Below are 25,335 nucleotides of genomic sequence, written 5' to 3'. Positions count from 1 at the left end.
GCAGAGAAGGGGCCACAGGGGAGGGCGCTGGCACCCACAGCCTCTCCTCACCAGTGCACCCCTGCCCACACCCAGCATCCCAGGGGGATCTTCGGCTCTGGGCCCAAGATGTGGGTCCAAGGCAGGAAACAGGATGCCATGTTCCCAGAGTGGCCTCAGTCCTGGGATGGCTCAAATGCCTGCAACCGTGCCCTCTTGGGGAAGATGGGCATAGGCCATATGGACCCCTCCCCAGGCTGCCAGCCCACCCCAGTGCCGTCCAATCCAATCTCTTCTGCTCCACTCCCCTGGGCTAGGGCCAGGGCCCTGGGTTTCCTGCACTCCGCCCAAGCTGCCGGCTCTGCGTCTCCAATGTGATCCCCACAGGGGCTGCTGGGCACATGGCTGGCGGGCACACTCAGGCACAGACCCAGGGAGCCCACACAGGGGAGGCAGTGTCCCAGACAGCTCCTCGCAGGGACCCATTAATGGCTTTGATCTCTTCACCTGGGGAACCCCTCACTTGTGGGCTGGACTGTCAGAGGAGGGGCTTGAGGGGGTGCAGGAAGGTGGCCTGAGGTTCAGCCTGAGAAGACCTCAGCGCCTCACCCTGAGCAATCTAAGTCACGCCCCTGCCTGCTTCCCGTCATCCCTGGGAAGCACCAGGTGTGAGTAATTCGCCAAGGTGTGTTCCTGAACCTGGCTATGGAGAGCAGCCTCAGAGACCTTCAGGCCATAGTGCTGAGTCTTCTGGGGTAAGGGGTCCCTTGGCTGGGTCCCTCCCCCGGGCCCCGAGGACAGGATCTAGGGCCCCTCCAGCCCTGTGGCCTCCCCTGGAGGGGCCTGGGTCCACTCCAAGCTAGCTAGCAGGGTCGGCTAAGGCAGCCTACAATCTCCAACCCAAGGGTGACGCATCCCCTCCCACCCCGCCTCCAACCGGTCTGAGCAGCCTCGGGAGGTGGTGGAGCTGCCCAGACTTGCCCGTCCCTCCCTCCTGGTGCTCTCAACCCTCAGCCCCGGAAGTGGATCCCTCTCCCAGGGCTGCAGCCTCCCCCCTTGGGTGGCTGGACACGGCTGGATAATCCAAAATAATTCCTTCTTGGCAGGCGGCCGGCGGGGGAGGGGGGACTCACATTCCAAACCCTTGTTTTTCTCAGTGACTTCCCTCCCCCCCTGGGGCAAGGAACCCCTGGCCAGACCTCAGGTCTCACAGAGGGGTCCACCCCTTAGACCAAGGTGCGCCCCCCCCCCCCCCACTCTATAGGTATGCTGGGAAGAGGTGGGAGGCTCAGATCTGTGGAGCCCACCTGTCTGTCCTTAATCTTCCCCGGGAATTCCTAAAAGCTGACATGCCACAAAAGTACCCAGCAGGCTCAGCTGGGCCAAAGCTGACCCCACCCTCCTGGGGACCCTCACCTCAGAGCAGAGAGTGGCCTCTCCACCAGCTGTTCAACTCTCAGACTCTCAGATGGCAACTCCAGGCCACGCCAGCGTTAACATCTGGGCATGGGTCAAGCTGCACCCCTCCACCCTCCTGCTCCCCCACTCTCCACAGGGCCCAGCTTAAGTTAAACATGGAAGAGGAAGCTCCCCGCGGCAGGCACAGGCCAGAAAACCCTCCAAGCCCCAAAATATTCCACTAGCTTTGGGGCCCAGCTTTGCCCCGACTGCCACAGGCCACAGTAGACACAGATAGACCCTTTCCTTCCTTTTCCAAGTTGCTGGGAAGAGAAGCTTTAGTGACGTGGCAGGAAGCTCCGGGGCTCGAGTTCAGGGACCCCAGAAATCTGCTAATCAGCCTGATCACAGAAGGGTGGGAAGAGCCCAGCCAGGAGGGCTTCCTGCAGGAGGAAGCATGCAGAGGTGGTGGTCACAGAGGGTGAAGGGAGGGCCCAGGCACCAGGTATGCCCCCAGACCCACACAGTTCTGAGACCTTCTGGGATCCAGGATGTCTACCTAAACACTATGCCAATTAAGGACACCAGGAACCGCCTTAGCAGGCCCTGTGGAGAAGGCAGGCCCAGGGCCACCGGGACTTAGCTGCCCTTAGTCCCACCCCGGAACCCTGGCTCCCACCTTCTACACCCAACCAAGCAGAGACCAGGGAGATCACAGGGTGGTCCTTACGAGGAGCCTCAGCGGGTGTAGAGGGGGAGGGTTGCTAAGCCCTGACTGCGGGTCCAGCCCCCTGGGGAAGCCTGGGCTCAGCCACCCTGAACTGCTGCCGAGCTGGGGGCAGGTGGGTGGGGGCCCCCGAGCTCTTGCACAACAGGGACAATTGCAGCCCTGCCCACGGATCTCAGTGTCTGGAGAGGTGGGAGGCATGGGCGGGGAGGGACGATCGGAAACCAGAAGGGGTCCAAGCGGTCCAGAGGGCGCTGCGCCGGGCTGGAGACCCTCGGCCGGGCCAGGCCCGAACCTCCCCCACCCGCCCCGGCGCCGCGGGCCTCGCCGGCCACCTGGAAGAGCCGAGGGCACACGGACTGCGGCCGAGGCCCGATCAACGCCCGCGGAGCGGCGGCTGCCCCGGGTCCCCGTGCCCAGAGCGCGCAGACTGGGACCGAGCGGCGCTGACGGCGAAGCCCCCCGACCCGCGCGGGCGCACCGTGGGCCCTGTACCCCCACCGCGGTACCTGCACGTCCGCCGCCGAGGCTCGATGGCGCCCGGGCCGCGATCGGCGCTGCGCTCCGGCCCGCGCGGCTGCCATGGAGACGGGCCTTTGTGTGGCCGAGGAGGGGCCGGAGCGCGCGGGAGCAGCGGCCCCGCCCCCGACGGGGAGAGGGGGAGGGCGGGGTAGAGGAGCGAGAGGGAGGAGGCGGAGGAGAAGGAGGGAGGGGCGGGAAGGGAGGAGGGGAGAGGGGAGGAGAGGGGGAGAAAAGGAGGGGGAGAGGGGAAGGAGGGAGGGGCGCTCCCTGCGCCCCGCGGCCACAGAGAGCCCGCCGCGTCGCGGGGTAGGTTCGGCCGGGTTCGAGCCTGGGTTCTCGGGCAGGGAGCGCGCGCCCCTGGGCCGGGCACCACCTGGGAGCGCCCCGAGCCACCCCTGCCCCAGCCACCTCGCGGTTCGGGCGCCATCAGGCACCAGGGCCACTACCAGATTGGGTTCAGGCCTGCCGCATCCCCTGCTGTCCCCGCGGGCCGGGGACTGCTGCGCCCTGACCAGTTCCCGGGAGCCTCAGCCCCCCCAACCTCTTAGGGTTAGAGGTGCGCGCCTGCTGCCTCCCAGAGGGCCGTTGGGGACCCGCCCCCAGGACCAGCACCAGGGGTTTGTGTGCTTGGACTTGAGAAGAGGTGGGCACCCTCCCCATGGGGCCAGCTGTCCTATGAGCGCTTGCTGCCCCTCACCTGCAGTCTCCAGTCACAGGACGGGTGGGGTGAGCAGCAATTGGGGACCCGGGGAAGACAAGGGACTATTGCCCAAACCCTAACTGGCACTCCTACACCCTCTAACGCTGCCCTCCCCTCCTTGCAGACTGTTCACTTCCTCCTGTCCCCTCCACACCCTCCAGCTCCCTCCACCCTGAGACCTGCCCCCAGTGATCAAGAACTCCAACCAGATGAAGCCCTTAGGAGCATTAGGAGCATGTCCTTCAGTCCTCCCAACATCTCAGCTGCTGGCCACCCCCAACCAACCAAGCCAAACCTTCCCTCCTTCAGCCCTGAACCACATTCACACCAAGGCCCACCCAATCTCCACTGCAGAGGACCCCTAAAATGACCAGGGTCTGACAAGAAGGCCAACTTTTTTTTTTTAATCAAAAAAGGAAGCTAAAAGACAGGCATTGTCACTGAAGGACATTTTAATACCAGAAATGTGGGAAGGCCACTATCCCAGACTAAAAGGGAATCTTTAAATAAAGCACAGGAAGCATGGGGGTGAGGACTGTCCTTCCTGTCCCTGGTGTGGCTGACAAGTCCCCCACGGCCACAAGCACACAGCCCCTCCAACCTCAAGAGGTCTCAGCGAGCAAGCACAACACCCTCTTGGACCAGTTGGCTCCTGCCTCTGGGGGCCCTCCTGCCCCCTCCCCTTCACTGTCTGCTGCGGTCCTGCTGGGGGACAGAAACTCAGCCAAATCAGGGCTGGCCTGATCCCAGGAGGGAACAAGGGAGCTCGTGGGGGACACAATGGAGCCGGCAGGACTTCATGCCCGGCTCCCACGGAGCCCCCACCCGAAGCTACCTCTGTGCAGAGAGGTCAGGCTGTGAGGAAGACGGACCCTTCATGGCTCCAGGCACTCCAGGAGACATGCTCCCTCACACCTCTCCATTTCAGCCTTGGGTTCTCCACCCTGGGCCGCGTTGCCCACCCTGCCCAGAGTCCCTCCCCAGAGCTCCTGCCCACAGTGGTCCTTAGGATGAACTGCTGTGAGGGACAGCCATGGGGCCCCAACCACAGCCCTCAAATCCCCAGGAGGGGGACTCGGGGGATTGGGGGAACCTGGTTGGGCCATCCTGGACTGATGGTGGCCAAGGTCCCTGGCAGCTTGGAGGAGGCCCCCTCACAGCCCCTTCCCTGCAGCAGACCTCCGAAAACCACGTGAAGTGGCTGCCCAGTGCTTGGACACTCAAGCACAAGCTAGAGTGATGTCTGGGGTCACCGTTGTGAGCGGGGCCCAGGTCAACTTCCCAAGCCTCCCACACACCTTGCAGCCACAGCGCTCGGGGGGCCTGGGACTGGCCCTGGCCCTAGAGGGCACGCGCAAGTACCAGCCAGCCACAAGAAAGGTGCTGGCATCTTTGCAGACCCTCTTCAAGACCACGCCCCGGGTGAGGAGGTCACCCCTCCACACCAGACAGCCAGGGCAGGCTGCCCAGAGTGGCATCTTGGGCCAACATGGGGCCCCCCACTCCCCAGCTCCAGCCTGTTTCGTCTGCAAACCTGGGTCCACTGCCCCTGTCGGGCTCTATTCTGTTCTGTTCCATTAAAAGCCATGCCCTCGGACCCTGCCCCACATGGGGCTCAGACAGGCTGTCCTAGGCCACTGTCAGGTGGACGAGTCGAAAGCAGCGTTTCTGAGAGCCACGCCATACACCCCGTGGCCCTGCCAAGCTCAGCGCAGGGAGAGCCACGGCCAGTGAGCACCCTCTGCAGCCACTCAGGAGCAGGGCTGGCACCTCCCCGGGCCTGTGCGCAGGGAGACGGCCGAGCCCTGTTCAGGCGTCGTGGGGCAGAGCCCGGTCAGGCACCCACAGAGCCTCGCCGCTCAGATGAGGGGTCTGAGGTGAGGCTGGAGGTCGGGAGACTTACCTGCAGGCTCACAACGCTGGGTTCGCGTCGCACGCCCACCCTCCCACTGGCTGACGATGCCGTCACCCTGTGCTAAGCCACTGGGTTCCGCCGGGCCCAGCACGGCACGGTGCCGCACTGGGGGGTGAGCACCTCTGAGGGCCCTCCCGCTCCGTGCCGAGGAGCCTGCTGCTCCAGGCTGCAGCAGCTGAGGAGGGCTGCGGCTGAGGGCCTCCAGCAAGTCTAGAGTCCAAACCCCTCCGGCTGCACGTGGGGGTGGACACATGGGAGGGAGGCAGCTCGAGTGCCTGTCAGACAAGCAGCAGCACTGGGCAGAGCACACGGGAGGGGGCCGGCGGGGTGCTCCAAGAGTGGGACCCCGGACGATGCCCCAGACCCTCCTGGCAGCCTCCCAACGAAGTACAGGGCAGAGCTCCGCCCGCAAACAGGCCTTTGCCCCGCCCCAGCCAATGACCTTAAGAGCCAAGCATCCTGGTCCCCCCGCACCCCGCCAGACGGGGAGCTGGCCATGTGAGAAGAGGTGTCCGCCCAACAGCTGCCTCCTTCCGTCTTGGGCTGGGCGGCCTGGTGGGGCTAAAGGACACATCAAATACAGGCCTGGGGCCCCAGGGCTTGGGCAGGTGGGCACCACAGGGGGCGGGTGGCCCTGTGCCCAGCCAGCCCCGCCTCCCAGCCTTGGGGCCCTGCAGCAGGCAGGTGGGACCCAGGGGGGGGTAAGGCTCTGGCCAGCACGTGATCCGCCAACAGTCAGGGGCCAGGCTGTGGTTCCAAATGCCACCTTTACTGCTGAAACAACATGCGTGCCGACGGGGGGGCCACGGCCAGACAGCGGCTGCAGGGAGCTCGGGTCGGGAGCTCGGGCCTGGCTGGGGCCACCGCTCACCGAGGACAAGGAAGCTTGGCCAGACCCGGGCCCCTGGGCCTCGCCCCTTGGCCCTGTCCTAGGGAGGGCACAGGACAGCCTGCAGGTCCTTGGGCAAAGAGCCGACGACCGTCTCGATGTACAGCTGTGCCCGCTCTAGTGTTGTCTCCTTCACCGGGAGCTGGTGGCCCTGCGCCTGCACCTGCAGGGGCAGCGGTGGTCAGGGGCAGGTGGCCTCCACGTCTGGCTGGTGGAGGCTGGACAGGGCCAGGAGGCATCTCACCAGCTTCTCCTGAAGTTTCAGGACCAGGTCCACGACCTCCACCTCAGACTTGTCCTTCATCCAAGTCTCGATGTTCTGCTGGGGACAAGATGGAGCCGTCCACCACCAAGGCCCGCACTCTGCCCCTGTGCCCCGCCCCCCAGCCCCTGCTCTGGGCATGCATGCCCCCACCTCCTCCCCCAGCCCCAGCTCCCCCTTACCGCCTCACAGATAGCCTCAAGGTGCAAGGCCTCCAGCTTCTGGGCCATCTCTTTGTGCCGCTGCCGGTACCAGCCGTCAAAGTGGGGGGACTTGAAAAACCGCCTGTGGGTAGCAAGATGCAGCAGCTGTGGGCTGACCCCATGACCCCGTGTGCAAGGACAGTCTGCACCAACCACCGCAGGAGCCTCAGGACCCTACCTGCCATCCACCCACCTGTAGAGGCCCAACCAGTCGCCCTTGAGGATGCAGGTGAGCTGGGGCCCGGCGTGCTCCAGGCTACGCAGGAAGTCGTCCTGGCGGAAAGGGCGGATCTGGGGAGGAGTCTGAGACAGGGGCCTGGTGAGCCCAGGTTGGTGGGGGACACAGCCTCACAAGCCCTGCCCCTCAGCTGGCCAGGACCCTTCCTTGCCACACTCCTCAGCCACGTGAGGACCCACAGCCCCCACCCTTCCCGGGACAGAGCCCCTCATGTGTGGCCCCCCTTTTTCTGTCCTATGAGGGATGTCTGGCATGTGTGGGGACAGACTAGAGCCCTGGACTCCTGCACACCCCGTGACCTCCTCCCTCCCTCCCTCCCAGGCCTTCCCCAGACTGCCACCTGGATCCGCACCTTCCAGGGTGTGATGCTCTTCTGCAGGGGCATGAGGCTGGCCATGTAGTGCTCCTGGTGGGGGAGGGGAGTGAGCCTGGGGCCATGGCCCTCCACCCCCATCCCCCTCCTGCCCTGGGCCTCACCAGGGGGATGATGAAGCTCTGCGTGAGCTCCAGGAGGTGCCGTCTCAGCAGAGCTGTCTGTGTGTCCCAGGGCCTCTTCTTCTGCAGCCCCTAAGGGAAGGGCAGGCACGGGCTCAACTCCAATGCAGCTCTTTACAAAGAGCAAGCACACACCCCCTACGCCCGCCTCCGGCCTCCCCCAGCCTGTACCTTGAGCAGCCGCTTGAGCAGTGCCTTGTCCCGGTGGAGGTGGGCCGAGTACGTGGTGTAGAGGCCTGGCAGGAGGGCAGAGCTGGCCCTGTCCCAAAAGGGCTCCCCCCTATAGCCCCACCCCCTTTGGCTGGGACTGCACATCTATGCCCACCTCCAACCGGGTGAAGCAGAGAAGGTTCCCTGAGAACTCAGAGCCCACTCCCTGGGTTCTGGAGAAGGAGGGGTTCCGGCCCAAGGGGCACACACCTGGCTTGGTGTCAAGCGTCTTCAGTCTAGAGGGCTTTTTCAGCTTGACCTGCTTAGGAAGATCCCCTGCAGAACACACCCAGTTCTGGGCCTCAGTGCCGCAGCCCCACCCGCCACAGGTTCAGAGCCCTCCAGGCCCCACCTCCCCAGGTCCCCTGGGCAGAGGACAGGCCAGCCTCACCTGACATCTTGGGCTCTCCAACACGGAGGATGTGGGGCCAATGCTGGAGTGTTTTGATAAAGAAAGGGTTTGTGACTCCCAGAACCACGTTTGGTCTAGAGAGAGGAGAGAAGAGAGAGAGAGAGAGAGAGAGAAGGGGCAGAGGCAGGCCCAGGGTGGTGGAGCCCAGGTGGAGGATGGGGCACGGACAGGGCACTTACGGGGCCTGCGTGCGCGTGGTGAACTCCTTGAACTCGCTGTCATGGATGGTGAAGTAGGGGCGGTAGTCACAGCAGAACTTGAGGGGCTGCAGACAGCTGCGGGGCGGGGGCGCAGCCCGAGCTATAAGCAGAGCCAGGGCCGCTCGGGTGCCCCCGACCCCCTCCCTCTGCCGCCCAGCCTACCTGATTAAGGCCAGCACCATCTCTGAGGACATGGCGGGCGAGGGTGCCAGGACCACCAAGGGCTCCCCGAGGAGCATAAGCTCCCACAGAGTCTGCACGTGGGTCAGCACAGGCTGGAAGCACCTAGTGCCAGCCTCCGGTCAGCAGGGGTGGGGGCTCCCAGCCCTGGCCCTCCCTCCCCCCGGCAGGTCCAGCTCTAGGTGAACACTGCCCTGGAGGAAAGGAGCGAGGACATCTGAAGATGCTGAGGGGGTGCTTAGGGCCGCCCCACACTCCGACGATGCACCTGGCCCCGCACCCCCACGCGTAAGCCGGCAGCACTGGGCAGCTCGGTCTCCGAAGCCTGGCTCCCTCACAGACTTGCCTGGGGAGGAGCAGCGAGTATCTCCCAGGGCAGCAGCTCCCTTCCCTGCACCTGACTTCTGACACCTTCCTGCCCTCTGGGCAGAGGCAGCAGGGCCCTGGGCTTCTCTCCTGCACAACTCTCCCTCACGGAACTGGCCAAGGGTTCACTTCTGATAGCAGTTCCTCTGGAAGCCCCCACCCTGCACAGGCTTTACCTCACAGGTCCCCTGACCACCTACTCAGGCCTCACCTGAATAGGTCCAGTTCGTGGACGCTGGTGAGGACCACGGGGGCGGGCAGCAGGTTCTGAGAGGAGGGGTGGGTGGGGTCAGGCCGAGGGCAAGGCTGGCACCCCGCAAGCCCCAAGTAGCACCTCTCACCCCAGGAGACCCCTGGGGGCTACAGCCCCTGCCCTGCACAGCTCCCCACCCCCATCCCCACAGCACTGGAGATGGCGGGGGGCGCCCAGCCCCACAGCAAGATGCAGGCAGGCCCCTAGCAAGGGCAGGGAGGCCTGGGGAGGTGGGAGGTGCGGCACCACCGACCCAGGAGCAGGGCCCCCACCTCATGGCTACACTGCTTCGGAGGACTGTGCTCAGGCCTGTCCACCCTGGACGGGACGTGAACCTGGGGGACGAAAGGGAGTAGCTGCCAGATGGGCATGGGTGTCTCTGTGAACCTGGGGCCTCTCCTCCCCAGACGGCCAGCCCTCACCTGGAGGACGACTCCCATAACAGGCAGGTTCAGGGTCTGCCCGGGCACAGGGGCTGGCCACTGGTCAATCTCATTGCACACTGTGGACATAGGGGACCAGCGTCAGGAGCCCATCGAAGCCACTGGGGGCCACGGCCAGGACAGTGAAAGCACCTGACAGCCACTCACCCGCTTCCAGGCAGGGGGCCAACTTGTCGAAGTACTCGGGGGCAATCAGGCTCAGGAGCGCCTGGAACAGCCGGACAAAGGGCAGGCGGGACACCAGCACCAGGGACTGCAGGGCCCACAGGGCCGGTGAGATGGAATCCCGGCCATTCAGGAGTCTGCAGGGACCCCTGAGGCCTGGCTCATCCAGAGTCTGCCCAGGGAAGCGCATCCCACAAACCCCACAGGAATGGGCCAACTTGGACTCCGGAGTTATTAGAAGAAAACCCAAAGCCTGCCTCAGACAAGGCAGGGAAACCTCAGATGACAGCTGGGCCCTGGGCCTTCAGAGGGAAATGCACATGGCCAAGATTTCTGGGATGATCTCCCTAGGAGCCAAGCAGCTTTTGCTTATGGTGTCTGAGTTCAAGATGGAAGTTGTCCTAATCTTGAACGTGTGGCAAGGGCCCCTCCCCAGTCAGCAGCAAGGAGCAGGGATATCCTGAGCTCAGAGACGGAGGGCCAGGGTGCTGTGCTGGGCAAGGCAGGGCAGCAGGGCCCACTCCCCAAAGGGCCAGCAGGAGAGCTGGGTGCACCCATCCCCCAACCCCTCACCTGCTGCCCAGGCAGGGCAGCCTACCTGGCCCAGGGCAGTGAGTTCTGCCCAGTGCCGAGTGGCCAGGGGCTTCAGGAGGAGTGGGCGTTTCTGGAGGCTCAGGACCCCTAGCCTGATGGCCACCAGCCCTGCCTCACAGCAGCACCACCCGAGAGCAGTCAGGTGGCTCACCTTCTGGAAGTAGCCCCTCTTCATGGAGCTGTCCTTCACCTGCCTGAAGTACACGTAGCCAAAGTAGTGTGCTGGCTCCCTCTGGAAGGAACAGTGTCAGCCAGGTCGAGTCCACCGCCCAGGTTCCCTCCCGCCCACCCAGACCCCCTGCCAAGGCTGCTATAGCTCTCTCCAGCCATGGGGTCAGGCCTGGGGGTCCTTGGCTCAGCAGGTGGCCAACACCTTGACAGAGAACATCTCTGCAGGGACAGTGGTCAGTAGCTCAGGGGCCTGGGAGAGCTAGCCCACCCGCAAGGCAGGCTGGGGTGCCGGTCCCACGGGGTGGCGGGGCTTGCTGCCCAACCCTGGCCTCTGGGGAGAGGCTGCCCACACTCACTTGCAACGACATGGGCGCCCCACTGTTGTAGTGCTGGTCCTCGGCATGCCATGGACTCTTCTGTCCGCCACACTGCCGAATGCGGAAGCTGAACTGAGTGTCTCCGAGGCAGCCTGGAAGGGGAGGCAGCCCCCACCAGCCCACGTCAGGGCTGGGACCTCTCCTGCCAGCATGCCGGGGAGGGGACCAGAGACCGGGCCGTAAACGCCCCAGGGAGAAAGCCCAGCCTTCGAGGAAGGCTGTGCCCTAATTCCTGTACCTGAGCGTTTCAAAATAAACACAGCACACGTCGGTACAGTCAGCTAGCACAGGGGGGACACTGGGAGACCCCAGTGGGGCCCAGTCAGCTGGTCTGTGACAGAAAAACAGGGCTGCCTGGACACCTAAGCCCCAGAGAAGAGCAAAGGCCAGGACCCAGTTCCTGGTGGCCCCTGTGGTGGGATGAAGGGGACCAGACCCCACTGATCACTCTGCCCAGAGACACTCTTTCCTTGAAAATCGGGGGCACCTGACCACAGCTGCTGCAGTGTGGAGTTCTGGGTGTCTCCATGGAGCAGGGAGTGGGGCTGGCATGGACAAGCAGTGATGCTGGTGGTGGTCATGCCCAGGCCCAGGCCACAGGGGCTCCTGGACAGCCATATTTCCCACCTTCTTCCTGTTACCCACTCCCCACCCCCAGCCCCAGAGCCCACGTCCCAGTTGGGGTTGCCTACCTGAGTGGGAGTCAGGGAAGGACAGGTAGCAGATGCTGCTTTTCTGAAACACAGGAAACTGGGTGAGGGCCGGCTCAATTCAGGGCCACGTCTGCTCCCAGGAGGGCCAGGACCCACCTCCTTGTCCGTGAGCCGGAAGTCACTGGGGTACACCAGCTGCAGGGACACAGAGCACTTGGTACCATCAGCTGGGCAGCGGGTGCAATGCTGGTCTTGTCCCTGCCTCCTCCTCTGGGCCCTTTCAGCATGAGACCACTCTATCCTTCCCTTGTCTTGGCTACCGCACCTGGGAGTTCCCCAACTCCTCCTCATACCCCTCAGGCAGACTGTGGTCGGGCCTCCCCGCCTCTCCTGTCCCCAACATTTGTCCCCCAGCTTCAGAAGGTGGTTTTGAGAGCCCTCCCGTGGCCTCCTATCTCGAGTGTGATCACAGGGCTCTGCCTGCTGGCCTCTGCCTCCCCTTCCCTCCACCTCCGGGACACCTCTACTCATCCAGAGGGTCTTGGGCTGCACCATTCCCCCAGGCTTGCTCCCCGAGATGGCGCCTGGCTGGCTTCCTCATGTCCTGGTCTTGCCTCAGATGTCACTAAGACCGTGGCACCCCTGCCCGTTGATAGCACCTTGAGTGCTGTCACCCCAACCTCCACTAGTCAGGGACCCGGGATCTTCTGGCCTGTACCCCCCCTGGAGCAGGAACCCTAGGAGAGCACCCTGGGCCCCAGCAGGGTCAGCAGCAGGCCCTCAGGGATCTAGCAGCAGGCCACACCCTAGAGGAGCAGCGGGCTGAGGCCTGGCTCTCAGGTTCAGCAGCTCTATGCACAGGCCCAAGGCCAGAACGGATTTCATTAGAGGATACCAAAAAGGCAGGGGGCCCCATAGCCCTCACTCCCAGTGGGCCTCTGAGGTGTCTTCTGGGGAGCTGGGTGCCTTGGGCTCTGCTGCTGCCCTGGCCTGTGCTCTCCGGAAGGGGCAGTGCTGGGAGTCCACAGGGGGTCAGGAGCCACGGACTTGCATGCATGCAGCCCCTACTTGCCCTGTCCTCCAAAATTCAACACTAAGAGGAGCTGGGTTTCAGCTGAAACGAGGCTTCTCCTGGGGTGTTGCCTGAACCCCCAGATAGAGGGCAGTGCCATGCTGGAATGATGTGGCTTCTTGTCCTTTTTGCTTGGGCTTGCCACTGTGCCCCTCTTCTGTCCCCTCTGCCACATACCAGTGTCCTGAGGACAGGGACTCCTGGCCGTGGCAGCGAGTACACCCTCACCAAATACAGTATCTGCGATGTGCCTGAAAACACATCTTGGAGGTAGAACAGAACAGGAAGGTCGTGTAGAAACATCAAGGAGATGTCAGCTCAGGAGGCAACACGAAGGAAGGGTCAAGAGAAGGGACGGGAGCTGAAAAGAATTTGTCTATGGGACCGAACCCACAGAGGCACCTTGGGACAGCCCCAAGAGGGGCAGGGGCCACAGGACCACTCAGCCGAGCCCTCAGGTGTCGGTCAAAGAGCGCCAAGGAAAGGCGGGTGCCTGGCAGCTGGGGCAACGGGCCTCACACTGCGGTCAGGGGTCCGAATCTGGTCTGCCAGCCACAGGAGTCTTGCAGCATCAAAGCAGGCCATGTTGGCCTCTGCATCCATGGCCAGGGAACCCATGTTTATGGCCTGGTGCAGCTTCTCCTGGGAGCAGAGACCAAAGGGAAGGCCAAGTTGAGCCATGCCTCAAGGAGGAAAGGAATGCAGCCGACCGTCAGAGAGGCAGAAAGCAAAGAGTTGTGCTGCCCGAGGACCCCATCCTCCCAGGCCCACGAGGGCCTTGTTTCTGCTGAGCCAGCCAGCACCAGTGCAGCTCCTGGAGCTCAGCCATCCCCGAGGAAGACCGATGCGGCCACGTGTCCTTCAAGAAGGCACCTCTCTAGGACAGTGCTTCAGTGTCCTAGAGAGCCCTAGGACTCCGCGAGGTCAAAGCTGCCTCCTTCACGCTCATCCTGTTACTTGTGTGCAAGGCTGTTCCCAGAGGCTGCACCACACACTATCACAGGATACACAGCAGAAGCTGATGTGGGGATCCAGCTCTCTTCTATCTGACCAGATGCTTAAAAGGTTTATAAAAGGGGGCGCCTGGGTGGCTCAGACGGTTGGGCGTCTGCCTTCGGCTCAGGTCATGATCCCAGGGTCCTGGGATCGAGCCCCGCATCGGGCTCCCTGCTCCTTGGGAGCCTGCTTCTCCCTCTGCTTCTCTCTCTCTCTCTCTGTCTCTCATGAATAAATAAATAAATTCTTAAAAAAAAAAAAGTTTATAAAAGTAGGGGGCGTCTGGGTGGCTTAGGGGGTTAAGCATCCGACTCTCGGTTTCAGCTCAGGTCATGACCTCAGGGTCCTGAGTTCAAGGCCCGCAACATCAGGCTCCATGCTCAGCAAGGATTCTAAGATCCTCTTCCTCTCCCTCTGCCCTTCCGCCCAGTCACTCACGTGCACTCTCTCACTAAATAAAAATAAAATCTTCAAAAAAAAAAAAAAAAAAAGGTTTGTGAAAGTGTCACATGATACTAAATTCTGTTTTGGAAAATATGGTTGTTTTCAAGAAAATATTTATATTAACACATACAGCATTTGTTTTTTTTTTTTTTACAATACCTTAGTAAGTATTTTAAGTTTTCTCAGTTTTTCTTTTAAAGATTTTATTTATTTGACAGAGAGCGAGAGACAGCTAGAGAGCGAGCACAAGCAGGGGGAGTGGGAGAGGGAGAAGCAGGCTCCCGGCTGAGTAGGACCCTGGGATCATGACCTGAGCCGAAGGCAGATGCTTAACCACTGAGCCACCCAGGCGCCTCTAATTTTCTCAGTTTTAACTTCTAACACAGTAAACATTGATAGGTATGACCCATACAAAAAGCTTTTTGGAGTCAATAATTTTTACGACCATAAAGGGTCCTTGGACTGTGCAGTGTAGGAGCTATGTCCTGGGAGGACATGAACACCCCAGTGCAGAGAGCCTCTTTGGGCCCTCCAGCCAGAGTTCACTCCACAGGCTTCCCAGATGTGCTGGGATGCAGAGAGCTGGGATGACGGAGCCAGACCCTCTCCTCAGCCGATCCACAAGTTCTTGTCCCCCCCATCCCCCAAGGCCTTGCCTGCCCTCCTCTGCGTCACCTGTAGGCTTCAGTGTACCTATTGGCTTGGATCCCCCCTCCCCCCCATAGCCTGTGTGCGCTGGGGGTCCTGAACCACTGTGTCTCTAGCACAGAATGTGAACTCCTGGAGGGCAGGGCCTTGTCTTCTCGCCTAACTCTGCATTCCCCGTGTCCAGCACTGTTGCTGTAGGGCCTGGCTGCTCAGCACTTGGTTTATTGGATGAACGAGTGGACAGCTCCTTGCCTTTATTTTTGCTGGCTTTTCTGAGGGAGGGGTTACCTGAAGCAGGCTCTTCTCCCCTGCCCGGCTGCCCCCGTACCACCCTCCAAGACTGGCCATGCCCTACCTCTTCCTCTGAGCTGCATTTGTCCACATTTGTCCTGTGGGCCATGCGCTCCTGGAAGGCAGCCCAGCACCTCGTACAATGCTGGGGTGTTTGTGGTGCTCAGGCAGTCCAAGCTGTGAATAAGTGAGCATGGGGCAGGTACTCCTCAAAACCCGGAAGGTTCAACTGAAATAACCCCTGATCAAGAGGCAAACCTGATGAGGATTGTCTGATAGATTCATGGCCCAATTCCCACACAGACTTGGTGATTTAGAGGGGCCCTGGGTCCCCAACACCCCCTGCCAGGGCCGTGTCACCTCACCAAAGGCTCTGAAGCCCAAGCACACGGAGCCTTTAATGGTACTCGCCTAGGGCGCCTGGGTGGCTCAGTCGTTAAGCGTCTGCCTTCGGCTCAGGTCATGATCCCAGGGTCCTGGGATCGAGCCCCACATCGGGCTCCTGGCTCAGCGGGGAGTCTGCTTCTCCCTCTTCCTCTGCTTCTCCCACTGCTCATTCTCTCTCTCTATATATATCTCTGTGTCTCCAATGAATAAATAAAATCTTTTAAAAAAAAAGTAGTACTCGCCTAGAATTAGCTTTCTAAATGGTTAAATTCTAGAAAGATGTACGGGAGAATGCCTTAAGGAAGCAGGAGAATCTCTTAACTTCTCGTGTGATTTTTTGAGGAGCAATTTGGGCAACGGCAAGAATGTGGGCTCTGTAACACGGGGCAGATCGTCTCAGGTCTCTGCTCAGGCCTCTCGGACCAGTGGGGCTACCCCAGTAATGCACACCTGGTGGGGATGGCTGTGCTGGAATGGGGTGTCCACAGAGAGCCGGGCACAGGGCTGGGCTGCAAAAGTCCTCCGTAAGGGTCGGCCCCTCCTGTTTAGAAGACTCGGGTTTCCCACAGCCTCTCGGGGTTCAGCAAAGCCTGAGAACACACCCCTTCCCTCCACCACTGCCCTGGCTTCCCGGAAAAGGCGGTTCAGCCTCGTCGCAGCCGTCTGCGGTCACGGGTGTCCTAGCTCTCGGGCTCTCAGAAAGCTCCTTCCGACAGTGTGGCGAAGCCTAGCCCTCCACAGCTCCCGGTGTTGCGCCCCGGCCTTCGGGGCGGAGGCAAGCCCATTCCGACGGGCCTGAGGGAGGCCTCCCTCCCCCCTGGCCGCATGGAGGAAGGGAAGCGGCCCAGGATGGAAACTCCCCAGGCCCGGCGAGGGGGGCGCAGCTGGCCAACAGAAGGCAGGCGGGCGTGGCTGGAAAGGGACAAGGAGGCCGGGTCCGATTCTAAATGAACGAGCAGGTGCGGGAGGATTTTAAGCAGGAGAGCCACAAAGCTCGGACTCTGAAGGACAGTCGGGGGGGGACAGCAACAGAGCTAACGCGTCTCGAATGCTGCTTGACCCCCGGGGTTCTGGCCGGAGCACCCGAGCGGAGGAGGTCCCGCGGCTCGTGGGGGGAGGGGAAAGACGAGGCGGATTTTCCAGGAAAAGTCAAGAGCACCCCTTTGGTTATGCCCCGTGCAGGGCCCCCGTCTCCTGCATCCCGGGGGGGAGTCCGGCGCAGGGCTTCGGAGGAGGAAGAGCCGCCCGGGGGGTCGGCTCGAGGGCTCCTCCCGCGCAGACGGCTCCCGGGCTGCCGGCGGCCCGCCCCCGCCGCCGCCGCCGCCGCCGCCCGGCCGCCCCGCTCACCTCCAGCGCCTGGCCCAGCTCCAGGTCGAAGGTGACCACGCACACGCACTCCAGCCAGGCCGAGAAGCGCGCCCAGGGCGCCGCCGCAGCCCGCGCTCCGGGGGACGCCGCGCCCAGGCGGCCGCGAGCCCGGCGAGGCCCGGCGCCGGACAGCGCGTCCATGGCTGCGGGGGCTGCGGGGACTGCGCCCGCCGCTCGTTGCCGGGGGAACGGTTCCGAGCCGTTGCCGGGGGAACGGCCCGGAGGCGGTGGCCTCGGCACCGGAAGGGACCGCGCCGCGGAGCAGTAGAGCGGCCGCCGCGGGCCAGAGGGGCCCTGGCACGGCCTCCGCGCCCCTGGCGGCCGGAGGAGCGCCGTGCGGCGGGGCGGCGCCCAGCCCACCAGCGAGAAGGGCCCGCTCGGGCCAGAGCGGCCAGAGCCGGGAGGAGGGACTTCCGGGAGGGCGGTGGCGGCGCCGTGGGAGACCTGGGAAGTCGGGTCAGGCGGGGGTTGGGGCTTCCGGGGGCGCCGCTCGGACGAGCCGGGAAGCCCGGAAGGGTGTGGCGTGGAGGCTGGCGGGAGCGTGCGCGGCCGGCTCTCACGCCGAAGTGCGTGGTCGCTGCTGACACCCTGCCAGCCGCCTGACACGAATCCCAGCCCAGCTGGAACGTTGGTAGCGACTCCGGGTCTCCCGCCCTTGTTCTCCCTCGGGTCGCCTCGAGGTGTGGGGTCCGCACAGGGTGTCGGGTCCTGGGCTCGTATCCGAACACTGAGCGGGGCCTCGTTGTCTCCGGGGCCGTGCCCGCCTCTGCCTCTCCTCTTGCGGCCGGCGCTCCCCCGCTGTGACCCGGTTGGCAGCCTTGCACGCTCAGGCCTGTGGGTCGAAACCGAATAGAATGCCTGTAACGACTCGTTGGAGCCACCTGCGCCGCGACGGAGACGCGAGGTTGGCGGCCAAGGCCCCGCCCCTCTCTGGCCTCCCGTCGCCCTCGAGCGCTCGCACGGGGCAGAGCCTTGCCTGCAGAAGCGTGTCCCCCGAGAAGTGGCTGCAGAGGCCCCAGCAGCCCACACCGCCGAAGGGCAGGCTTGGAGCTAAGACCGTAACTTACCCGCTCAGACGTGCCGTTTGTGTTGAGTTTGTGTGAAAGCTCGCGCTCCAAAGTTAGGCTGAGCTAGCCCAGGCCGGAGTCAACCAGCCCCCGGCCTCCAGGGTCCTCTCTCAGAGGAGTCCCAGAGGGGGCGCTTAAATGGCCCAATGAGTTGTGATAAAGGGTGTGAAATGTTGCCGACCAGGGAAGTTCGTTAGAGAGGCTTACCAGGAATTCCTGTTTCTTTCCTAAGGCTGCTGTAACAAATGGATACAAGCTAGGTGGCTTAAAACAACAGAGATGTGTTGTCTTACAGTTTGGGAGGCGGAAGTCGGGAATCAGGGTGTCAGCAGGTTTGGTTCCTTCTGGAGGCTGCGAGAAAGAATTTGTTCCAGACCTCTCTGTTCACTTCCGATTGCTGCCTGCAAACCTTGGTTGGAGTGTAGATGTATCGTTCTAATCTCTACCTCTGTTTTTACATCAACTTGTCCTCTGTGTCTTCTTGCTTTTTCTTTTTTTTTTTTTAAGATTTTTTATTTATTTATTAGAGAATGAGAGAGAGCAAGCACATGAGAGGGGGGAGGGTCAGAGGGAGAAGCAGACGCCCCGCCGAGCAGGGAGCCCGATGCGGGACTCGATCCCGGGACTCCAGGATCATGACCTGAGCCGAAGGCAGTCGCTTAACCAGCTGAGCCACCCAGGCGCCCGTCTTCTTGCTTTTTCTTAGAAGGACACTTGTCTTTGGATTTAGGATGGCCGACCCCTCCCCCCCGCACCCCGAATCAAGGGTGATCTATCTCAAGATCCTTAATTTAATTACATCTGCAAAGACCTTTTCCACAGGTCACATTGACAGGTTTTAGGTGGATATATCTTTAGGGGAAGGAGCACCATTCAACTCACTACAGGGCTGGTCAGATAGGCAGTCTCTGCCTGGTACCTGCGCAAATTCCAGATAACCCAGAAAGAAAACGGATAGTCAGTATAAATCATATTGTTTAGGATGCCTGGGTGGCTCAGTTGGTTAAGCGGCTGCCTTCAGCTCAGGTCATGATCCCAGGGTCCTGGAATCAAGTTACGCATCTGGCTCCCTGTTAAACAGGGAGCCTGCTTCTCCCTCTGCCTCTCCCCCGCCTGTGCTCCCCCTGCTTGTACATGTGCTCTCTCTGGCAAATGAATAAAATCTTAAAAAAAATTTTTTAAATCATATTGTTTGTACAGTTTATACATTATGAACCACTCTGATCACTTTTTTGGAGTGATGGGAACTCTCCTGAAATCCAGGTTCCCAGATGCCTGCCAAGGGTTAAGTTAGGCAGGGTGTTTCTAACGATAAGTGTTTAGACTGCTGCATCAACTCTTTTTTGTACACACTTCTTTTGTTAGATTTATTCCTAAGAATTTTATTCATTTTGATACAATTGTGAATGGATTTTTTCTTTTTTTTTAAGTATAATTAACATGCAGTATTATATTAGTTTCAGGTGTACAATATAGTGATTCAACAATCCTATACATTACTCTGTGCTCATCACAGTAAGTGTACTCTTAATTCCAATCACCTATTTCACCCATCCACTCACCTACACTTTTCCTGTGAATGGAATTTTTTTCTTAAAAATTTTCAGGGGCACCTGGGTGCTCAGTCAGTTAAGCATCCGGCTCTCAGTAGGGGAGGCTGCTTCTCCCTCTCCCTCTGCTCCCCCCCTAAATAAATAAATAAACCTTTTTTTTTTAAATATTTTATTTATTTATTTGACAGACAGCAAGAGAGGGAACACAAGCAGAGGGAGTAGGAGAGGGAGAAGCAGGCTTCTCGCTGAGCAGGGAGCTTGATGCAGGACACAATCCCAAGACCCTGGGACCATGATCTGAGCTGAAGGCAGATGCTTAACGACTGAGCCACCCAGGCGCCCCATATAAAAAACCTTTTTTTTTTTTTAAAGATTTTATTTATTTGACAGAAAGAGACACAGCGAGAGAGGGAACACAAGCAGGGGGAGTGGGAGAGGAAGAAGCAGGCTTCCCAGGGAGCAGGGAGCCCGATGCGGGGCTCGATCCCAGGACCCTGGAATCATGACCTGAGCCGAAGGCAGACGCTTAACGACTGAGCCACCCAGGCGCCCCCAAATAAAAAACCTTTTAAAAAATATTTTATTTATTCCATTGAGAGAGAGAGAGCGAGCACAAGCAGCAGGGAGAGGCAGAGGGAGAAGAAGACTCCCCGCTGAGCCGGGAGCAGGCTCCATCCCAGGACCCTGAGATCACGACCTGAGCTGAAGGTAGATGCTTAACCATCTGAACCACCCAGGCATCCTTAAATAAAAAATCTTAAAAAAAAAAAAATGTTCAGGGCATCTGGGTGGCTCAGTTGCTTGAGCATCTGCCTTTGGCTTGGGTCATGATCTCGGGATCCTGGGATAGAGCCTGCTTCTCCCTCTCCTTCTGCCACCCCCCCTGCTTGTGCTCTCTCTCTCTCTCAAGTAAATAAAATCTTTTAAAAAAATGTTCAGATTGCTTGTTGCTAGTATATAGAAATATAACTATTCTTTATATATTGATTTTATATTCTCTGACCTTGTTAAACTACTTATTACTGCTAGTAGGGCTTTTTTTTTTTTTTTGTAGATTCCTTATGATTTTTATTGTTTTTAAAGCTTTTATTTACTTATTTGAGAGAAAGTGCATGGCAGGGGCAGGGGCGGGGGAGGGAATGTTGCTTAATCTCACAACCCTGAGATCACGACCTGAGCTGAAACCAAGAGTCGGACACTCAACTAAATCTGCCACCTAGACACTCCTTTCCTTATGATTTTTAAATAGATAATCATATCATCTGTGAACAAAGATGATTTTGCTTTTTCCTTTCTAATATGTATGCCTTTAATTTTTTTCTTGCCTTATTGCACTGGCTAGAATCTTTTGTACATGTAGAATGATTTCAAATATTTAAAAAATATTTATTTATTTGACAGAGACATAGTGAGAGAGGGAACACAAGCAGGAGGAGTGGGAGAGGGAGAAGCAGGATTCCCTCTGAGCAGGGAGCCTGATGTGGGGCTCAATCCCAGGACCCTGGAACCATGACCTGAGCCCAAGGCAGACGCTTAAACGACTGAGCCACCCAGGCACCCTTGATTTCAAATATTTCTTCTGTTCCTGCCTTTCTTTTCCCTCTGGTGTTCCCATTACAGGTGTGTTACACCTTTTATGGTTGTCCCATAGTCTTTGGATATTCTCTCCTGTTTTTTTCAGTCTTTCTCTTTATTTTTCAGTTTTCAAGGATTCTTTTGACATATCCTCTAGCTCAGAGATTCTTTGCTCAGCCATGTCCTGTCTGGTAAGCCCACAAAAGGCATTCTTCATTTCTGCTCCAGTGTCTTCGCTAGCATTTTGTTGTTGTTTTTTCTCAGGATTTCCGTTGTTCTGCTTTCATTGCCCATCTGTTCTTGCATGCTGTCTACTTTATCCATTAGAGCCCTTAGCATATTAATCAGTGTTTTATATTTCTGCTCTGATAATTCCAACATCCCTGCCATGTCTGTTCTGAAACTTGCTCTGTCTCTTCAAATTGTGGGTTTTTTCATTGTGTTTTTTAATTGTGTAGTTTGCCTTGTAATTTTTCTTGATAGTCAGACATGATGTACTGGGTGAAAGGAACTGCTATAAATAGGCTTTTAGTAATGTGACAGTGAAGTGTGGGGAGAGAGGAAGTCTTTTTTTTTTTTTTAAAGATTTTTATTTATTTATTTGAGAGAGAGAGAGAGAGCAGGAGAGGGGGGAGGGTCAGAGGGAGAAACAGACTCCCTGCTGAGCAGGGAGCCCGATGCGGGACTTGATCCCGGGACTCCAGGATCATGACCTGAGCCGAAGGCAGTCGCTTAACCAACTGAGCCACCCAGGCGCCCCGAGAGGAGGTCTTTATAGTCCTGTGATTAGGCTTCCATCTTTAGTGAGCCTGTGGCTCTGGACTGGGAGATTCACCAGTGCTTGTCCATCCTTTTTTTCCCTCTCCTCTTAGCTGGGACAGGCATCTCTAGAGGGTGGCAGCTGGGGATTTCCCTTCCCTGAGGTCAGCGAGGCTCTGGTTAACTAGTCTCCCTTGAGAACAGGCCTTGGTAAGAACAAAGGGCTCTAGCACCTTTCAAAATGGCTCTTGGCCCCTCCCCAGCAGGAAGCAGGAGGGAATTTTTCTCCGATATTTACTGTGGGAACCTGGCCATGGTCCTGGAGATAAATCTCACAATGTTGTGGGGGCCCTTACGACTGGATCTCCCAAACTTGTTAAATCTCAGGACTGTCCACTCTGAGCCTCTGGGAATCCATCCGTCATAGCCGAGGCGCCTCGTGCCGGCACAGCTCCCATGGTAGTTTCTGCTTATTAGTCTTTGCTCTGGTAAGCTGTGATGGCTTCTGTTTACCTATCTGTCTCTCCAATCTGTGGTTTGCTGTGTCCTCCCTCCCTTCTCTTACAGATCCAAGAGCAGCTAGTTTTCATTCTGTTCAGCTTTTTACCTGTTAGAATGAGTGGTAACTTCCAAGCTCCTGACACGCAATCTAACAAGGTCAAATTGAAGTGGTAAAAGCAGACAACCTTGCCTCATTTTCAGTCTTAGTGGAAAAGCATTAAATCCTTCACCATTAAGTTTCATGTTAGGTACAGATTTTTCCTAGATATATTTGATGAACTTGAGGAATCTATTCCTAGTTGGTTGAGAGTATTTATTGTGATAGGCATTAACTTTAGTCAAATGTCTTTTCTGCAGTCATTGTGACAATCCTGTGGTTTTTACCCTCTATTCTGTCAATTGTGTATTGCATTAAATGAGTTTTGGACACTAAACCAACTTTGCATTCCAATGGGATAAACCCCAATAATCTTGGTAGTAATACTTTTTACATGTTCCTGAATTTGGTTCTTCATTCATTCCTACTGATTTACATGACCATCTTATGTCATTTCCTTTCTTTCTTTTTTTTTTAAAGATTTTATTTATTTATTTGACAGAGAGAGACACAGCGAGAGAGGGAACACAAGCAGGGGGAGTGGGAGAGGGAGAAGCAGGCTTCTCACTGAGCAGGGAGTCCGATGTGGAGCTCGATCCCAGGATCTTGGGCTCATGACCTGAGCCGAAGGCAGACGCTTAACGACTGAGCCACCCAGGCGCCCCATTTCCTTTCAGCTTGAAGAACTGCCTTTGGTATTTCGGGTAAGGCAGATTTGTCAGCAATGAATTTTCTATTTTGTTTGGGAATATCTTGATCTCACCTTCATTTTTGAGGATCGTCATTCCGGGTATAGAATTTTTTCATTGACAGGTTTTACTTTTCCTTTGGCACTTTGAATATGCCATTTTATTGCCTCGTGGTCTTCATTGTCTCTTAGGAGATTTCAGCTATTAATTGTATCATTCTTACCCTTTACTTCTACTGCTTTCATGGTTTTCTGTCTTTGACAGGCAGGAATGTGGTGTACACAGGTGTGGATCGCCCTGTGTTTCTCTTCTGTGGGTCTGTGGGGCAGTGGTCTTGCGATGCCCTGCCTCTGCCTGGCAGCACTGTGGGGTTCTTGCAGAACAGGGTAGGACCACAGTCCCTCCTGTTCTGATGGTGCTCCAGAGGTAGCACTTATTTTATTGAGGATTGTATCTTTTAGGGGCGCCTGGGTGGCTCAGTCTGTTGAGCGTCTGCCCTCAGCTCAGGTCGTGATCCCAGAGTTCTGGGATCGAGTCCCGCATCAGGCTCCTTGCTCAGCGGGAAGCCTGCTTCTCCCTCTGCCTGCCGCTCTTTCTCTCTCTCTCTGACAAATAAATAAAATATTTTTTAAAAGATTTTATTTATTTATTTTTAAAGATTTTATTTATTTATTTGAGAGAGAGAATGAAAGAGAGAGAGAGCACAAGATGGGGGAGGGTCAGAGGGAGAAGCAGACTCCCCTCTGAGCAGGGAGCCCGATGTGGGACTCGATCCCGGGACTCCAGGATCATGACCTGAGCCGAAGGCAGTCGCTTAACCAACTGAGCCACCCAGGCACCCCAAAAAAGATTTTATTTTTAAGTAATCTCTGTACCCAATGTGGGGCTTGAACTCATGACCCTGAGATCAAGACTCCTATAGTCTACTGACCGAGCCAGCCCAGCACCCCTAGGCAGCACTCATTTTACATTACAGTTTTACTTTTTCCAATGTATTGGTGAATAACTTTGCATTTGGTGTTCTTAGTGGTAGAATTTATTTTAGTTGATCCTTCTGTGTCAGAAATACTGAATTCAGGGGCATCTGGGTGGCTCAGTCGGTTGGGCTGCTGCCTTCGGCTCAGGTCATGATCCCTGGGTCCTGGGATCGAGCCCCACGTCCGGCTCCCCGCTCAGTGGAGAGCCTGCCTCTCTGCCTACTTGTGCTTTCTCTCTGTGTCAAATAAATAAATAAAATCTTTAAAAAAAAATACTGAATTCAGCTTGGCTCTGTTTTAGCTGCTTTGTGTACGCTATAAAGCAGTTTAGGAGATAAGGCTGGGAAGGAGCCTTACATACCAACTATGTCTTTTTTTAATTTATTTTAAATTTATTTTTTTAAAGATTTTATTTATTTATTCATGAGAGACAGAGAGAGAGAGAGAGAGGTAGAGGGAGAAGCAGGCTCCCAAGGAGCAGGGAGCCCGATGCGGGACTCGATCCCAGGACCCTGGGATTGTGACCTGAGCTGAAGGCAGACGCTTAACCATCTGAGCCACCCAGGCGCCCTACATACCAACTATGTCTTGTGAGCACTGACAGAAACAAGGATTGTGGTTGCTGTACATATTCTCTCTCTGCATGTTCAGTGCTTCCTTGTCTCTACTCACCATTTTCTTCTCTCTCCTTTCAAGTTTTTAAAATATACAAGTGGTCAGAGTTTAGCTTTATCATTTCGCTTTAACGTAAGAGCATAAGAGAATACTCAATGGGACAGTGATGAAATTTGAAGAGTAAGGAATGCAGCCAATCATAGATACAGTGGCAGTTGTGACTGCAGATGTGCTCATTTGCAATGCTCGTTCTTCACTTGCGGTAAGGACAGATGTATCTTGTTAGGCAAAAATGTAGCATTGTTTTGTTGTTGAGTGGAAGTTCAAATATGTTTGAAAGTATGCAAATGGAAACTGACTATCCAGAGGTCAGACTCTACCCGTTTTCCATTTATGCTTCAGCTCTAAACCCACCTCTGCTTGCCTGCTCTGCAATAATGCAGCTGGATCCTAGAAACATTTCTCTTCTGCATTTGGCAAGATGTTAAGTTCTGCCCATAGAGAGTGTTGGAGAGGGACTTCCTGGTTTAGGTGTGTTTTCTTTTTCTTCTGTAGCTGCCAGAGCCACATGTGGGAGACATGCAGTGGTCTGTGAATGGCTTCCCACTGAGTTTCAGCATCAGCCTTGTGGGCAGATTCTCAGGGAGTCCCCCAGACACCTCGGCAGAACTGGCCTGTACCTCGGAGGGGTATAGTCTTGTCCATCAGCCTCTGTTCATATCACCTCTATCCCTGGACAACCCAGGGAATGTCTCTGTTATCCACTGGGCTGCAGTCACACAACCCAGCAACACAGGATGAATTCTCACCTTGGGGAGGGGACCTCCCTTCCAAGTTATGTCCTTTCTTGAATAGAGAGTTCCCTTTACTCCTTTGTAATTAATCCCCTGCTATCAATAATTTTTATATCAAGCTTTCTCTGTTGAAGTCATTGTGTGGTTTCT

General features: G+C 57.5%; 2 protein-coding genes across 22 annotated transcripts in view; both read right to left on the bottom strand.

Annotated features, from left to right (window-relative positions):
* The window catches only part of PLXNB2 (plexin B2), a 30,076-nt gene extending 27,363 nt beyond the window's left edge, over nucleotides 1–2,713 (bottom strand). For 5 of the 6 annotated variants that reach the window (XM_034986022.1, XM_034986020.1, XM_034986025.1 and 2 more), the window contains exon 1: nucleotides 2,614–2,713. The gene's annotated coding sequence lies outside the window, so the exon portion shown is untranslated. The remainder of the gene's footprint in view (nucleotides 1–2,613) is intronic. The other variant, XM_034986023.1, reaches the window with a different exon arrangement.
* Nucleotides 2,714–3,544: 831 nt separating this feature from the next.
* Nucleotides 3,545–16,774, bottom strand: DENND6B (DENN domain containing 6B). 16 transcript variants are annotated; one of them, XM_034986014.1, is made up of 20 exons: nucleotides 16,538–16,774; nucleotides 11,509–11,547; nucleotides 11,392–11,434; nucleotides 10,679–10,791; nucleotides 10,303–10,383; nucleotides 9,540–9,645; nucleotides 9,372–9,451; nucleotides 9,222–9,284; nucleotides 8,908–8,963; nucleotides 8,313–8,435; nucleotides 8,130–8,225; nucleotides 7,930–8,024; nucleotides 7,749–7,814; nucleotides 7,500–7,564; nucleotides 7,311–7,400; nucleotides 7,186–7,239; nucleotides 6,774–6,898; nucleotides 6,575–6,677; nucleotides 6,375–6,452; nucleotides 3,547–6,293 (listed from the first exon to the last, which is right to left on the bottom strand). In XM_034986014.1, exons 1-20 carry the CDS (start codon nucleotides 16,697–16,699, stop codon nucleotides 6,171–6,173), a joined length of 1,761 nt encoding a protein of 586 aa, XP_034841905.1. In that variant the 5' UTR covers nucleotides 16,700–16,774; the 3' UTR covers nucleotides 3,547–6,170. The 16 variants fall into 16 exon arrangements, 14 of the variants coding, with proteins under 14 accessions (XP_034841900.1, XP_034841902.1, XP_034841904.1 ...); XM_034986015.1 differs by having other exon boundaries at nucleotides 3,550–6,293; nucleotides 6,375–6,449; nucleotides 6,789–6,898; XM_034986013.1 differs by having other exon boundaries at nucleotides 3,546–6,293; nucleotides 10,679–10,750; nucleotides 11,392–11,547.
* Nucleotides 16,775–25,335: the final 8,561 nt, after the last annotated feature.

The sequence above is a fragment of the Mirounga leonina genome, unplaced genomic scaffold (genome assembly GCF_011800145.1).
Source record: "Mirounga leonina isolate KUSES-001 unplaced genomic scaffold, KU_Mleo_1.0 Mir_375, whole genome shotgun sequence".
NCBI classification, from domain to species: domain Eukaryota; kingdom Metazoa; phylum Chordata; class Mammalia; order Carnivora; family Phocidae; genus Mirounga; species Mirounga leonina.
Note: the sequence above shows the minus strand (reverse complement) of the source record. Positions and strands in the feature narration are given on the sequence as shown.